The sequence below is a fragment of the Diceros bicornis genome, chromosome 28 (assembly GCF_020826845.1).
Source record: "Diceros bicornis minor isolate mBicDic1 chromosome 28, mDicBic1.mat.cur, whole genome shotgun sequence".
NCBI lineage: Eukaryota > Metazoa > Chordata > Mammalia > Perissodactyla > Rhinocerotidae > Diceros > Diceros bicornis.
Window position 1 is genome coordinate 18024125 of NC_080767.1, and position 15837 is coordinate 18039961.

Below are 15837 nucleotides of genomic sequence, written 5' to 3' on the forward strand. Positions count from 1 at the left end.
CCTAGCCACACACAACCCCTGATCTTTCTGTCACTATAGATCAGTTTGCATATCTAGAACTTTACATAAATGGAATCATATCCTTTGGACTCTTTTTTTGCCTGAATTCTTTCACTCAGCATAATTATGTTGAGATTCATTCATGTTGTTGTAGGTACTGACAGTTCACTTTTATTTAATGCTAAGTACTACTCCACTGTATGGATGTATCACAATTTGTAACTAACAAGAAATATCGAGGACAAGCACTTTGAGTATGCTCCGTGTAAGGAGATAAGTAGGTAGAAATATACTTTGAATGAAATCCTTTTAAGAATATTCAAATATGATTCTACACCAAGTTCAAGTAAAGACATGTCCTAAGCAGGTTTTATATAAAGAAATAAACTCGAGTCAAAGGAGAAAACCAAGTTAAATCTAAATTTACAATCCTAAAAGTGGCAAAGTATTTCCTAACTTAAATTATTGACTACCTAGGGGTTAGTAAAAAAGGAGGCCGTGCAATCTGTCATAAGTTCAAGTAGGTGAATAGCATAGCTCTGCTGAACATTCCCCATAAAGGCAGAAAAGCCCTCTCACAGAAGCCAAATTAAACAAGTACGCAAAGAGATCCTCCAAGACAGATACTGGCAAATTGTTTCTATGAAGGGCCAGAGAGTAAACATTTTAAGCGTTTTGGAACATACAATCTGTGTCACAACTACTCAATTCAATATGTAAATGAACGGATGTGAGTGTTCCAATAAAACTTTATTTACAGCAACAGGTGGCTGCATTTGATCCTGAGCCATGGTTTGCCAACCCTGACTTGAAAATGATACAACACAGGAATATATCAAGAATTATACAGAAACTTGAGGAACCACATTGTATGTTGGAAAGCTCCCTTTACTTGATCAGAAACACTGGATATGAGCACTGACTCTGCCACTGGGGGATTATTATCTCAAGTTCCTTAACCTTTGATCCTATTTCCTCAGCTGTGAAATGGGGATAATTTCTTCAACCTACCACACATAGTCACTGTGAGAAAGACAGGTCACAACATAAATGAAAGTGCTTCGTAAATTATAAACATGTAAACTGTCAATCTCAATTCAAATATAAGGTATCATTTATCATAAATTCTTCCCAAAATCTTAAGCACTTTCCCCCACCTTCACCTCCCTCTCTCTCTCCCTTATTACATGCAATTCTTATGCAAAAATGACAACACTCATTAAAGCTTTGGCAAATCCTATCTTTTCTCTTCCAAGGGAGCTGCATCAATGAAGACCACTTCATGCAAACAGATACTGAACCTAGGTCATCAACCTCTATTTTAACGAAAACAATATTCTTACTTTGCCCACTCAGGGTGATTTGCTAGAGTCTCATTAATCAAACTGCTTGTGACTTCAATCATGTGTACACTCTCTTGATGTACCTATATTATGGATAAAGAGAGAAAAGAATCTCAATAACAAACCCAACTTAACATCTGTTTTTCTACACTATTATTGGAACAATGCTTTTCGAGTCAAATAATTACACATCTTAGTTGCAATTAATTTATAAATCTGCACCAAACAGCTGCTATATATAATATCCCATGACACACATTATGGAAAATAAAACATACATAATAGTCCCTGCCTTCAAGAAGCTCGACGATTTACTTAAGGAAAAAATATATATATAAATACCTACACATACACACAATATAAATATATTTAGTTCACATATGTGTGTGTATATATAGTATATATATAGTGTATGTATATATAAAGTGTATGTATATATAAAGTGTATGTGCATATATATATATATGTAAGCAACATTAACACTACACCAGCTTATAGAATTATAACGCATGTGAGATATAGAGGCAAATAAGCAACTGAGTAAGGTTTCTGAGTGAAAAAAGCCAACTGAAACTGCTCAGAATTTACTTTGCCCAATAACCAACAAAATGAGGGAGATAAAAAAGGAACAAGCCAGTGTCAGGAAACATGCTCTATACGATTTAACTATATATAAATTTATTAAGCATATTGAGCATATGGTAAATCCTGGTGAGTATTCCATGTTTACTTGAAAACAACATGCTTCTGCCGTTGTCAATTAGGTCAAATTGGTTAACAGTGTTTTTCAAGGCTTTCATATCCTTACTAATTTTCTATCTACCTCTTCTCTCAATTATTGTAAGAGGAGTATTAATGAATCCCTAACTATAATCATTGATTTGTTTATTTTGCCTTTTAATTCTGAATATTTTGTTTCATATACTTTAGAGCTCTATTGTTAGAACATACACATTTATAATAGCTATATCTCACTGCAGTATTAACTTTTATCATTACGAAAAGTCCTTATTTGTCTCCAGTAATATGTCTTAACTACATTGTCTGATATTAACACACTCCACACCTCGCATGTTTATAGTTTGCATGGTGTATCTTTTTTCATCTTTTACCATCAATCTTTTTATGTCTTTGAATTTCAAGTGTATCTCTTGAAATAGATACCATGGAACTTCTTTATATCCAGTATGAAAATCTCTGCCTTTTGATTGTTTAACTGCCTTCGATTTAATATAAGCATTGCTATGACCAGATCCAAGTCTGCCATTTTGCTTTTTGCTTTCTGTCCCATCTCTATTGTTCCTCTTTTACTGCATTTGATGTTAAGCAATTATTTTTTAGTATACCATTTTAGTTCCCCTAAAATTTGTGTTATTTAGTAATTGCTATTTATCTTAAATTTATCACATCTTTAATTTATCATAATCTACTTCAAGTTAATATTGACTTACTTCCAGTAAAATATTTATAGGAACTTCATACCAATATAGTTCTATTTCCCAGTCTTCTTTGTGCTATGGTTATACATACATATAGTTCATCTATGTTTATTATAAACTCTACAACACAGTGTTACAATTTTTCTTACATAGTCATAGTCATGTTGTTTCAATAAATTAAAAGAAGAAAGACAAAAATATAACTTACATAAACCCACAGTTTTACCAAATGCTCTTCACTTCTCCCTTTGGATACAAGTTATTTCTGAAGTCATTTCTCTTTAGTCTGAAGGAATTCCTTTAGCATTCCTTATAGTGCAGGTCTGCTATTAACAAATTCTCTCAGTTTTAGTCTATCTAGAAATGTCTTTATTTTGCCTTTAGTTTTAAAGAATAGTTTCACTGAATATAAAATTCTTGCTTGACCACTCTTTTTCCCCCAAGACTTTGAATGTGTCATCCCAATGTCTTCTGGTATTCCGTTTATTATGAGAATTAAATCCTTAATTGTTCTGTTGTTCCCGTGTGTGACGTGTACTTTTTCTCTTGCTTCCTTCAAGATTTTCTCTTTATCTGTGGCTTTCAGCAGTTTGCCTATGATGTGTCTAGGTGTGGTTCTGTGTGTGTGTGTGTGTATTTATTCTACTCAGGTTTTGTAGAGCTTCTTGGATCTACTAACGTTTTCCATCAAACTTGGCAAGTTTTTGACCATTATTTCTTCAAATATTTTTTTTCCACTTTTTCTTTCTCATCTTCTGGAGGCCAATTACATGTCTGTTAAAATGTCTGATTATTGTCCCACAGATATCTGAGGCTCCGCTCATCCAGTATTTTTAAAATCTGTTTGTTCTTCTGATTGGATACTTTCTATTGATCTTTCTTTAAGTTCATTAATTTTTTTCCTGAGTCTCAAAATCTGCTGTTGAGCTTATATAGTGAATTTTTTTTTTTTGTTATTGTTCTTTTCAGCCTTAGAATTTCTATTTGGTTCTTTTTTATAGTCTATTTCTCTGTTGAGGGTCTGCATTTGTTTACTTATTATTAGCATACTTTCCTTTAATTCTCTGAACATATTTATAATAGCTGCTTTAAGGCCTTTGTCTGTTAATCCAACATCTGGGCCACTTAAGCAGCCACTTCTTTGACTGTATTTTTTTTCCCCCTGAGTCACACTTTTCTGTTTCTTTGTATATCTAATAATTTTTGGTTAAAAATTAGACACCAAAAAAAAAAATAGCACCTCTGGATTCTGTTTTGTTCTTCTAAGAGCTGTTATTTTATTTCAGTAAGCAATTAATTTATTTGTACTCAAACTAAAAAAAAAAAAAACCTGTCTTCCCTGTCACTGATGTCTCTGCTAACGTTTTTTTTACTATTATTATTTTTTAAAGCCTGCCTCCCTAAGGATTTTCCCTGTACCTGCACAGCTTAGCAGTTAGCCAATGATTTTGGCAGAAGTTATGCTCTGACACTTCACATTAGAAGTTCATCCTCCACAGCCTGAGATGTGTAAGAGTTGAGAAATTCGATCAAAGACACAAATTTGCCACTCTCTCTAGGCTTTCAATATTGACAGGGCTCCTTGGGGTCTCACATACACACGCATAGCTTAGCAATCAGTCCAAGATGTATAGTTTATTAATTTCAGCCCTTCTACAGTTTTCTTTCTTCCAGAATCTCTCCCTTTAACTTACACCTACTCTGCTGCCAGCCCCACACCAAGTCCACCACCTCCCACAGGACAAGTGGCAGGTTTTTACTGCCCAAGTTAGGCAGGATCACAGTAACTCCAAGCAAGAAAGCCACAAGCTACCTGTTTTCACCAGACACAATAGCAGTTTTTCATGAGCAACTCTCCTCAAGTTGTTGCCTAACTGGTCATTTTCCAACACCCTGATGTGGTGTTTTTAAAAATTTTATACTGTTTTATTCCTGCTTTCTGTGGAAAGAAATTACCTAACATCCTTACCCTGCTATTACCCTAAGATATATTAGGAAGATGGAGCCAAAAAGGATCCTCTGACAAACTGGATGTGGATACATAAGAAAGAAAGCAGTCAAGAATGACCCTGAGGCTTTTTCCCTGAGCAAGCAGAATGGAGCTGTAACTTACTGAAATGGGAAGAGTCTAAGAACAGAGAAGTGAGTGAAGGAAGATCTGGAATACAATTTTTGACATGTTACATTTGAGATGTCTATAGACATTCACATGGATACTGTCGTCGTGTTTTAGAGAATGATCCCTTTATTGGCTAGGAGAATGAACTAGATAACCAGTAAGTTTCCTTCAGAAGGTCAGTTTGCGTGAGTCCTAGACCACAAAGAAGTGATTCAGTAATACATGTTATAAAGTTCAGGGAAGTAAAAGCTCACTGAAGCATGGGATGAACAAAGAAAAAAGACTTGAAAGATGAACATAATTGAGATGGGTGGGCAAGACAATCCTATGCAAAGAGACAAAGAAAAGAAAGTGGAATAGAACAAGGAGAGAGAGGAGAAAGAGAAGAAAGGAAAACGGAGGACCATGCTGGTAAAAGGTTTCTCTAAGAACTAGAACGGAAGATAAGATTGTATAGTGGCAGGTTTAGGTGAAATATGACAAAAACAAAGAAAGGTCTCTAAACAAGTCTGTAGAGTCTACATAAATGACTATACATGACTAATACCCAAAGAACAGATAGGAACTGCATAGAGGCTGAAACAGAGGTATTGAGAGAGCAGGTTTTTAGGAGCAAATGATAAGACTGAGGACATACTGAGGCTGAGAAAAGGACTTCCAAGTGGGGATGTCACACAGCAAGAAACAATGCAACCCTTTAGCAAATCGCTGCATGTTAGATTATTTATCAATAAGAGTTACTACTATATCTCTATAGTACTATATGAAAACTTTTCATATCCACGATTTCATGTAAGCTTCACGATTCCTTTAAGACAACATATCAAAATGTGGGCTGTGGAGTTCAGTGAAGTTCAGAGAAACTAAAGATTAAAATACACTATAAAAGTCACGGACACAAGTCAGTAAGAGACATCACTGTAGAGAGAAACTTTTAGCTGCCCTTTGGAAAATGATTTTCTTTGATGAGATGAAAGAGGGGTGGGGCCAGCCCCCGTGGCTTAGCAGTTAAGTGCGCGCGCTCCGCTACTGGCGGCCTGGGTTCAGATCCCGGGCACGCACCGACGCACTGCTTCTCCGGCCATGCTGAGGCTACATCCCACATACAGCAACTAGAAGGATGTGCAACTATGACATACAACTATCTACTGGGGCTTTGGGGGAAAAAAAGGAGGAGGGTTGGCAATAGATGTTAGCTCAGAGCCAGTCTTTCTCAGCAAAAAGAGGAAGGTTAGCATGGATGTTAGCTCAGGGCTGATCTTCCTCACAAAAAAAATAAAAATAAAAATAAGAATAAAAATAAATTAAAAAAAAAAAAAGAAAGGGGTGTTATGGACTGAATGTTTATATCCCGCCAAAATTCATATGTTGAAATCCTAACCTCCAGTGTGATGATTAAGAGGTGGGGCTGGGCTGGCCCCGTGGCTTAGCAGTTAAGTGCGCGCGCTCTGCAGCTGGTGGCCCAGGTTCAGATCCCGGGCGCAGACTGACGCACTACTTGTCAGGCCACGCTGTGGTGGCGTCTCACATAAGGTGGAGGAAAATTGGCACAGATGTTAGCTCAGGGCTGATCTTCCTCACAAAAAAAAAAAAAAAAGAGGTGGGGCCATTGGGAGCTAATTAGGTTATGAGTGGGATTAGCTCCCTTATAAGAAGAGATACAAGAGAGATGATCTTTCTCTCTGCCATGTGAGGATACAAGAATGCAGCCATCTGTAAACCAGGAAGAGGGCTTTTACCAAGAACTCAACCATGCTGGCACGTGGTCTGGGACTTCCAGCCTCCAGAACTGCGAGAGATAAATGTTTGTTGTTCAAGCCACCCAGTCTACGGTATTCTGTTATAGCAGTCCAAACCAAGAAAGGGGAGAGAAAATGTAAGCTGGAGTGACCCTAAAAGTGAGAAATAAAGATCCTGTGGTATATCAGTAGAAAGTCCAATGAGACAAGAAGGGAAGGAGCTAATCAAGAAATTCTGATCTAGCAAACAGGGTACTAACTAGATGAGGAGTCATGAGACCAGATCATAGTTCTCCTATTACCAGAAGACGCCAATTGTTCCTCAGTATCTCAATTTTTTCAGCTGCATTTGCCTCTAAAAATTTTGATGATAATAAAATAAAAATGCATGTAAAAAATATACTAAGCAAATTCATGGCAATTAGTAATGCAAAAATCATAAGTACTTTAGCTGTTATACATATTTATAAACAAAGTAACATTTCCCATGCTGCTTCTGCTAGCATCTTATCCATCCTACAATTCCAACAATTAAAAGTTGATTAATGGTAATAGTAATTACTTTACCTTTGCGGTCAGGAGTAGGGCTAAAAGAAGAGTTCCTATCACTAACAAAAATATGATGAAAATGCTAATTATTTTGTCTAACATCTTCTCCAACCAGATGATCATCTGCACAGAAATGAAAGAGAGAATTACTTATCTTTATAAAGTACAACTTAATAAAAATATATGCACTCAAATATCATGAAGACAAAATAAGATATTCAGAATTGCCAAGCAAACTAGGGCATAATGATTAAAGCAGTGAAAGCTGTAAGCAACTTTAGAAAATTAACTAACAGTATTAATTACTGTTGTTCTATAGAGTTTACTGTTTTCATATCTAAGAAAAGGCAGTCAATTTGGCAATCTATATCTATGTTTGAAATCACATAGTGTGGTATATTTGCATTTCAAATCATAATTTATAACCTGGTAAATATTCTAAACAAAATGATGACAACCCATTAGCTGACCTCAAATCTCATGAAATTTTACCATCAATTAGCAAATATAGATGACTTCAGAAAAAGTATGCCTCTTATAAAACAGATATGTCCTAAATTATACAGATAAAATAGGAGCAAATTAAAATAGGAATTTCAAAACATTTTTTCCCTTTGATGTCATTAGGATTACAAAAACAGTAATAATAAAAATCTAATGTTAAGGTAATGATAAATAACTATTTCAGAATAATAGTTAATCTGGGGGGCAAACGGCTGAGAGCTAGATGCACAATCAGAGACGGGTACAAAATGGGCTCCAGTTAGGTAATGTTTTATCAGGCTACAGGTTAGGCACAGGGGTGTTCTTTGTATCTTTTTATATTTGAAATATTTCATAATAAAATACTTTTAACAATCTGATATTCTGGGGCTAGCCTGGTGGCGCAGTGGTTAAGCTTGCGTGCTCCACTTTGGCAGCCCAGCATTCACAGGTTTAGATCCCAGGCACAGACCTACACACTGCTCATCAAGCCATGCTGTGTGGTGGTATCGCATATACAAACTAGAGGAAGACTGGCACAGATGTTAGCTCAGTCAGGGACAATCTTCATCAAGCAAAAAGAGGAAGATTGGCCACAGATGTTAGCTCAGAGCCAATCTTCCTCATCAAAAAAAAAAAAAAACTAATATTCCACTTGAAATTTTTATTTTTTTAAAAACAAGCTTTATGACAAATTATAATTAAGTGACTATAAATAAAAAATAATCATTAATGTAGTGGTTATTCCTTAGTCAATAATTAAAATTACGCTCTCCTTAAATGCTACTTAAAATTCTATTTTAGGTATAACTTTCCTCATCTTTCACAAATAATCCTACATTTAAAAAAATTTTGTTTTCAGAATATATAATAATTCTGACAGATTTCTAGAATTCCTGCCATGCAAAACTACCATTTAACATTTTAAAAATACAATCAATTAGACTGATGACTGCTGAAAACATCACATTGTACCCCTCAACCCTAACATGAGCTATCGCACTGCCGAGTACGTTATCCTTAATTTAAATCTGAATTACATTCTCCGAACAGTGAGTTAAACACCCAGGAGGAAAGAATGCTGGTAAAAACCATATAACTTCTACCACATTTATTTTCCACTCAATGCTTATAAGCTGGCATCCCCCTTATCTTTCATGAAGGGTACTGTCACTAAGAGACCAATGCTACAGTGAACTCAAAGATAAAACGTTCATCTCTTATCTTGACAATTACAGCTTCCAACAGAAGAGTTAATTTTCAGTGCATGCTACCGAAGCATTGAACACAACGTAGAGATTAAAATAAGTAATAACAGGTTTCTAAGATATGGAAGGTCAGATTTCGTATTTTGCACATAAGTTCCAAAATCCATGAAACCAGAAAGTTTTACAATCAGAAACCAACTCTACACCTAGTTCTTGAGACAGCTTCCTGAGGGCTAGCGTGGTATTACTCCTCTCTGTATCTCCAAAACCTAACAGTACATGGCACATGGTAAACCTCAATTAATATATATTTGAATAGGCAAGCATAAATAAAATAATTTTAGAATTAAGACCAGATTTGTATTCACAAATTACAATTTCTGAAAATAACTTGGGAGGCTCAAATTTTTTAGAAAAGTCACATCCTGAAATATATTTTTAAATGTAAATAATGTTTTATTTGGAAGTATGAATATCTAAATTTATGTCTGGGTATTTTTAACATATAAAACATGGAATATTCACAAACACATTAGGTACATTAACATTACAAAATCAGATTTTTTATTTTTAAGCCAGGGTAGAATTTTCCTCTCACAAGCCATATCCAACCAAGCCAAGGGTTGGAAAAAATCCATACTAAGAGTCATCTAAATAAAAATTTATATTCAAGGGATAACAGTGAGAGTTAGATGTTTCATTCAAAACTTAAAACAGGGGCCAGGCCCGTGCCTTAGCGGTTAAGTGCGCGCGTGCTCCGCTACTGGCGGCCCGGGTTTGGATCCTGGGCGCCCACTGATGCACCGCTTGTCAGGCCATGCTGAGGCGGCGTCCCACATACGGCAACTAGAAGCATGTGCAACTATGGCATACAACTATCTACTGGGGCTTTGGGGAGAAAAAGGGGAAAAAAGGAGGAGGATTGGCAATAGATGTTAGCTCAGGGCCGGTCTTCCTCACACACAAAAGAAAACTTAAAACAAATAAAATCATTTAAGATGCTCAATACCTAAGCTAAAAAGTTGGCGTTTTTCCTATTCACATTATGGTCAGCTAAGATAACGTGAAAGAACAGGATGAAACGAGAGACAGCAAAAGAGAGAAAAGACTGCGAAAGCGAGTCAGGGGAAGACTTAAAAATGTGGGGAGAGGGGAGTTGCTGCAGAGAACTAGGGACCAATAGAGAGGAAAAAACAAAGCAGACAGAAGACTCAAATGGAGGAAAAGAACCTCCTGGAAGAGTGAATGGAACAAGATTCACAAGCAGACAGAAACTCGTGGACACAGAAAGAGAAACATGGACAGAGGACGCAACAGGGAAGGGGAAGGGGATGGACGGGAGAATTCCTAAAGAAATGCCAGAGGTGCTGTCCCATGAGGCCGATCCTGTCCCACGCTCTGCTTTGGGCAAAGGAAACCACACCACCTGTCATCACTGCCCTGCTCGCGAAAATCACAGTCTCTAGGAATTTCCTGTCTTCCACGTTGTGAGAAATTATTTTAGTTCTTAAACTTTATTTTCTAAAAGGAGAAGGAGAGCAACCTTAAAATGACATTAAAATGTTTCAAATGTGAATGAAGGACATGCATTTTTTAAAATTTAGGAATGTCGGTAAATTTATAGCTATACCAAAAGACACTCAAACTTCTACACTGAATTGGCCTTGTTTATCAAGCTACTGAGCAAGTCATTCCACTACTGAGTTTTCTCTGTTTCATTATTCTAGGCCTGTAGGTTTTTATTTTGTTTAGTTTTTTTGAACCAAATTCTAGTTGAGTCAGTGCAAATAATCACTATACTAAGAAATAATTCAACAATTAAGCCTTGAGAAATTGGTTACATTTCAATTAACCATAAGATGTGTTCTCTCTCACCCTCGCTTCTCTTGAATTGGTTTCCTAATCCACTCCACTTGAACTTGGAATACCAAATATCCAGTGCTGCAATTTTCTGACCTTGGGTAACGTAATAAAATAGTCCTCAACTTATTTATGTGCTTTCCTGGAGCATACACTCTCAGAACTTCAAGCAGTTACTCCAACTCTGCACCAATAATTTATCTATGCTACATGGAACCATCAAAGAAAAGAAAAACGTCACTTGATCTCTGAGGAATCTTTTAAAACTAAGTTACTAGTCAGCTGTGAATTAGGCTAGTAATTAGATATCTAACTCATTTAGTCACCGAAGCTTAAATCAAATTAAACCTAATGATTTTAGCTCTGCTTTCTCCCATCTCTTGAGGACAATTTCATTTCAATATATACAAATTAATGAAATACATAAAAGCACCTACTTTGATCAAAACATGAACACATGACTTATGTTTGCAGCACCAACATCTGCTAAGGATTGAACTCATTTACTCCTAATCGTTTTGTAGGGAATTGGGGGTACAGTCACGCTCCACACTGTAACGTTTCGGCCAACGACCAACTGCACATACAACAGTGGTCCCATAAGATTAGCACCATACAGCCTAGGTGCATAGTAGACTATACCACCTAGGTTTGTGTAAGTACTCTGTAATCGCCTAACGATGCATTTCTCAGAACACATCCCTATCGTTAAGTGACACATGACTGTATATATAACCACGTGTGCGTGTACGTACGGTGATGGTGTGCGTGTCTATTTATTTTACATACTGTTTACTTTCAATCCAAAGTTTAGAACTTTAGGCATTGTTGAAAGTCTCCCCTTTCCTCTTTTTCCACAGAATGAAATCCTAATCTCTACACTCAAAAGTGTCATTTTATTTCCAAGAGGTATCACATGTTTCTTAAGGCCTGTAATATTTCCACTGAAGACTTTTAAGAGTCTTATTGTGTTTAAACACGATACACATAAATGATGTTATCTCTTGCTATCTGTCCTAGGGACTTAATGAAATTAAGTCCAGAACTTCTATACACAGACTATATGTCAGAGGTACAGCACTCCTAATGTATTTGGATTAGCCTTTATTGAAGTTATTAAAAATGTACCTATTACAATTCCACGCCAATCATGTGAAGCATTTACCATAGATACAATCTCATATCTTGGTAAATACATGAAATTAGATGTCACAGGCTATGACTACAATCTTTTTTAAGTTAAAAATAAAATTCTGGAATACTAGTTGTAAAAAAAGACAATATATAAAATAACCAGCCAAGGGAATCACACAAATACTTCACAGATTTATCATTTTGAAAAATTCCTGTCACTTATATAAAAAGCAGCAAGAAAGAGTTCTCTTCCCTTTCAATAACTATTGCCTAATGTGCTTTCAACACATCAAAGGAGACTAGAGTATCAGGCTGAGCCACATTATAGACCTGAAAAGGAATGGAAATCACTTACAGAGAACAAAAGGACTACAGGACAGAACTTCTTACAAACACTTGGGCAAGGAGATACCGTTCAAATCCATTAAGGATTTAATGGCTATTTAAGCCTTTGAGTTTTTAGCAAATTGTACTGCGACAGTATTAATGCTTCATGACCTTCCATAGCTTATAGTTAGAACTTTAAAAACAAACAAAAACTTAGTTTGACATATGGACTGAAACAGAGTGAGAAGAGAGAGCTGGGGGGAAGTTACAGAATTCAATAGTAAAAACCAACATCCATGTGTTCATTTACCTTCTTATTTAGCCAGTGCCAGAGCTTGAGGATAGGGGGTAAGGTGAGCAAGAGAAGATAAGAACAGTAGAATATCATTAGAGAATGCAATAATAGTATGAAAAGAAAAGGAAGTCACTGAGAGCATGAGGAAGAGATTATCCCAGATAAAGGAAAAACTAGAAAAAAAAATTGTAATGCATTAACAAAGTTTTAAAATCAAGTGAATATAGTATTCCTTTACGATATACAATGATTGAAATGATGATAACCACAAGCTCTGTTGGTAATTCAACAATTAAAAATACATAAAATAACCCGAATGCTTGGAGGCTTAAACAGTCACACCAAATTCCAAAGATCAGAGTAGTAATTAACATTATTTCACACATCATGCACCAAAAGGATTTTTAGTCCCTATAAACTAATCCATGTTCATATATGACATTTTCATTTAACTTTGTAGTTGCAGCTTTATAATATTAGTTATTTCACATTATTTTTAAAGAGTAAAACATTTCAGTGCTCATTTGGAAAAGTGAACACCTGGCCAAAAGCAGACACATCTAAGATTCTGTTAATATTTGGTGCATTTCCTTCCACCCCAATTTTTAGGTACACATTTTTATACTGTATATAATATCCTGCTTTTTTCCACATAAACATTACCTCATCTAAACCTCACAATATTTAGCACCACAATAACTAATGCTAGTTCGTAGACACATAATCTAAAAATCAGTAAACATAGGATTTAAGGCATTATTAGTGACATAACAAGTACAAAGGCTAAAAAGCATAATTTCATCAGTGACTGTAAATGCTCTTGGCAGTTTTCCCTATAGCACACCCAATGCATGTTTAGACACATACTTCAATCTCCTGTAGATGCATCATTTCAAAAACACTGGTCCAATCAATGAAAATTTAATAGAAACATGAAAAATAGATTTATTCCCCAAAGCAGCAGCCCACATATATTATACCAGATAGAACATAATTTTGGCATCAATTATATTTAAATATTGTTTGTGATAGCCATTTATTCTGATACGTATTGTTATATATAACAGAAAATGCTAGCTTTATTCATTTTACTGTCTCTCTTCCTTAAGAAGGACAGATTGGCATAAAATTAGAATTAAAATGAGAAGTTTTTACAAGGCTACTCCATAACAAATACTTTTTGATGCCCCTGGAACTTCAATTGACACAACTGTAGAGTTTTCCTAAATGAAGGGATCCAAATACAAGCACATGGGAATGCTGAAAATAGGATTTTGTTTCTACCCCTTCTGATAGTGTGATAAGACAAAGAAATTAACTGAAATAAGAGTTACCCTCTTTAAACAGTCTAAAGTGCTAAATCTGCTCTAGTAAGATAAAGCTTCACTCAATACCAGGGAGATGTGATAAATATATTGAAATCTGTGAGAAGTCTTATCTTCTTTCTTACTTAAAAAGTTGAAAAAAATTAATAATACAAATAGGCAAATTACAAAAGAATACAAATAGCCAATAGCATATAAAAGGATGGCCAACCTCATTTTTATTTTTAAGAATGTCGAATTAAAACAACTCTGAGACACTTCTTTTTATGAAACTAAAAAGGACTTTTGTTATATTATAATATCTAGTACTGTCAAGAACTCAAGGAAACAGGCACTCTCATACGTTGCAGTGGTGGGAATTAAAACTGGCAAACTTTCCAGAAGACAGTAAGGCAATACATAAGAAATGTATCCCCTGCATCTCCTTTGACCCAGGAGATTTTATTATGAGTTCAAAAGATTTACTTCCTCCCCAGGCACACATGAACTCATATATTCTCATCTACACCTACACTGGTTTCACCTAACAGTATTTCTCAACCTTAAGTCATGGATGGAGCTATTAAAGGAAACAGTTCGCAGCCTCTGTGATGAAGTCCAGCTCGCACAAAAAGACCTTCTTGATCCAGTCTCACCTGGATCCAGCCTTACCTCCCACTAATCACCATTTCCTATATCCCAGCCATGACCATTTTCTTAGTGTTCCCTAAGAATCCATGCTGTGGAAGTCTCTGTGCCTTTGCATTGCTCCCTCCACCTGCTATTCTCGCCACATCTACCTAATAAACTCCTACTTGGGCTTCAAATTTGCTCTGGCATCACCTCCTCTGCAAAACCTCCCCTCCCCAACTGCCTCACCAACAGTGAGTCATTTCTTGCTCAGTACTGCCACTGTATCCTGTACACACCTTTCCTCCACAAATTATAACAGCTAACACTTATATAGAGCTTACCGTACACCAGGCCCTGATCTAGGAGTTGCACATGTATTAACTCATTTAACCCTCACAACCATTCTATGAGATACATGCTATTATACTCATTGTATTGATAAAGAAATCAAGGCACAGAAAGGTTAAGAAACTCATCCAAGGTCACACAGCTAATAAGCAGCAGAACTGGGATCTGAAACTGGACTTTGGATTCAGAGTCCATGCTCTTCACCACTGAGCCCCTGAACCTAACTAATATTAACCACTGTGTCTGAACTTTAATGGATTGCTGTCTCTCCACTAAACAGAGCTTCTTCATCTAGTTTTCTGTGATTCATCTGATTTTCACCAGGACTTAGCACAATATCTGACACACGGGAATTACTCCAAACATACTCAATGAACTGAGCCACTACCTAGCTATATAATTTTAGGCAAGTCATTTAACCCCTCTGGATTCATTTCAATTTGGTCCTTATAAAACGAAAGAGTTGAACTAGGTAGTCGATCTGTAAGATCCTTTTCTCCCATTTTAAGAGGGAAAACTACTTACACAATACTTATTTAAACTAAATCTATCCTATCCTTATATAAAGCATAATTCTCAACTTTAAATTTTATCATAGAATTAGACATTAAATGTGTTATCAACAATTACAGTATATAAACACTAAATACCATGAAATGGAATATTTCAGACAATGAAATATACAAACTCCATTAGAACTGCCCAACTCCTTAAAATACCATACCTTGCTATCAACTTTTAACAAGAATTTTCCAAGCCCGATAATTGGCCACGGAGCTAGAGCTCCCTGCCGCTCCTTCAGGAAGTGCTCTATGACCTGCCACCACACAGAACGGCGCTTCTCCAGGAAGTTCACAACTCCAAAGTGAATAACAAGCTTTTTGAGTATCCAGACTATAAAGAAGATAAGAAATACACACAGAAACAAAATATAGATTACAAATTTACAACATGAAAAGGTCCCTCAATTTCACGTGACCTTTCTAAAACAGTAAAGCTAGTATTAAAATAAGGATCAACTGAAAAAAAAAAAATAGGAGGGGGAAGAGAGAAAAG

At 35.9% G+C, this 15837-nt stretch overlaps 1 protein-coding gene across 1 annotated transcript in view; it reads right to left on the reverse strand.

Annotated features, from left to right (window-relative positions):
- TMEM245 (transmembrane protein 245) overlaps positions 1-15837 on the reverse strand; it is an 88218-nt gene that overhangs the window by 44430 nt on the left and 27951 nt on the right. The window contains exons 6-8 of the mRNA XM_058523733.1: positions 15506-15675; positions 7208-7312; positions 1344-1426 (exon numbers count right to left, since the gene is read on the reverse strand). Of these exons, the coding sequence (XP_058379716.1) occupies positions 1344-1426; positions 7208-7312; positions 15506-15675 (358 nt within the window). The remainder of the gene's footprint in view (positions 1-1343; positions 1427-7207; positions 7313-15505; positions 15676-15837) is intronic.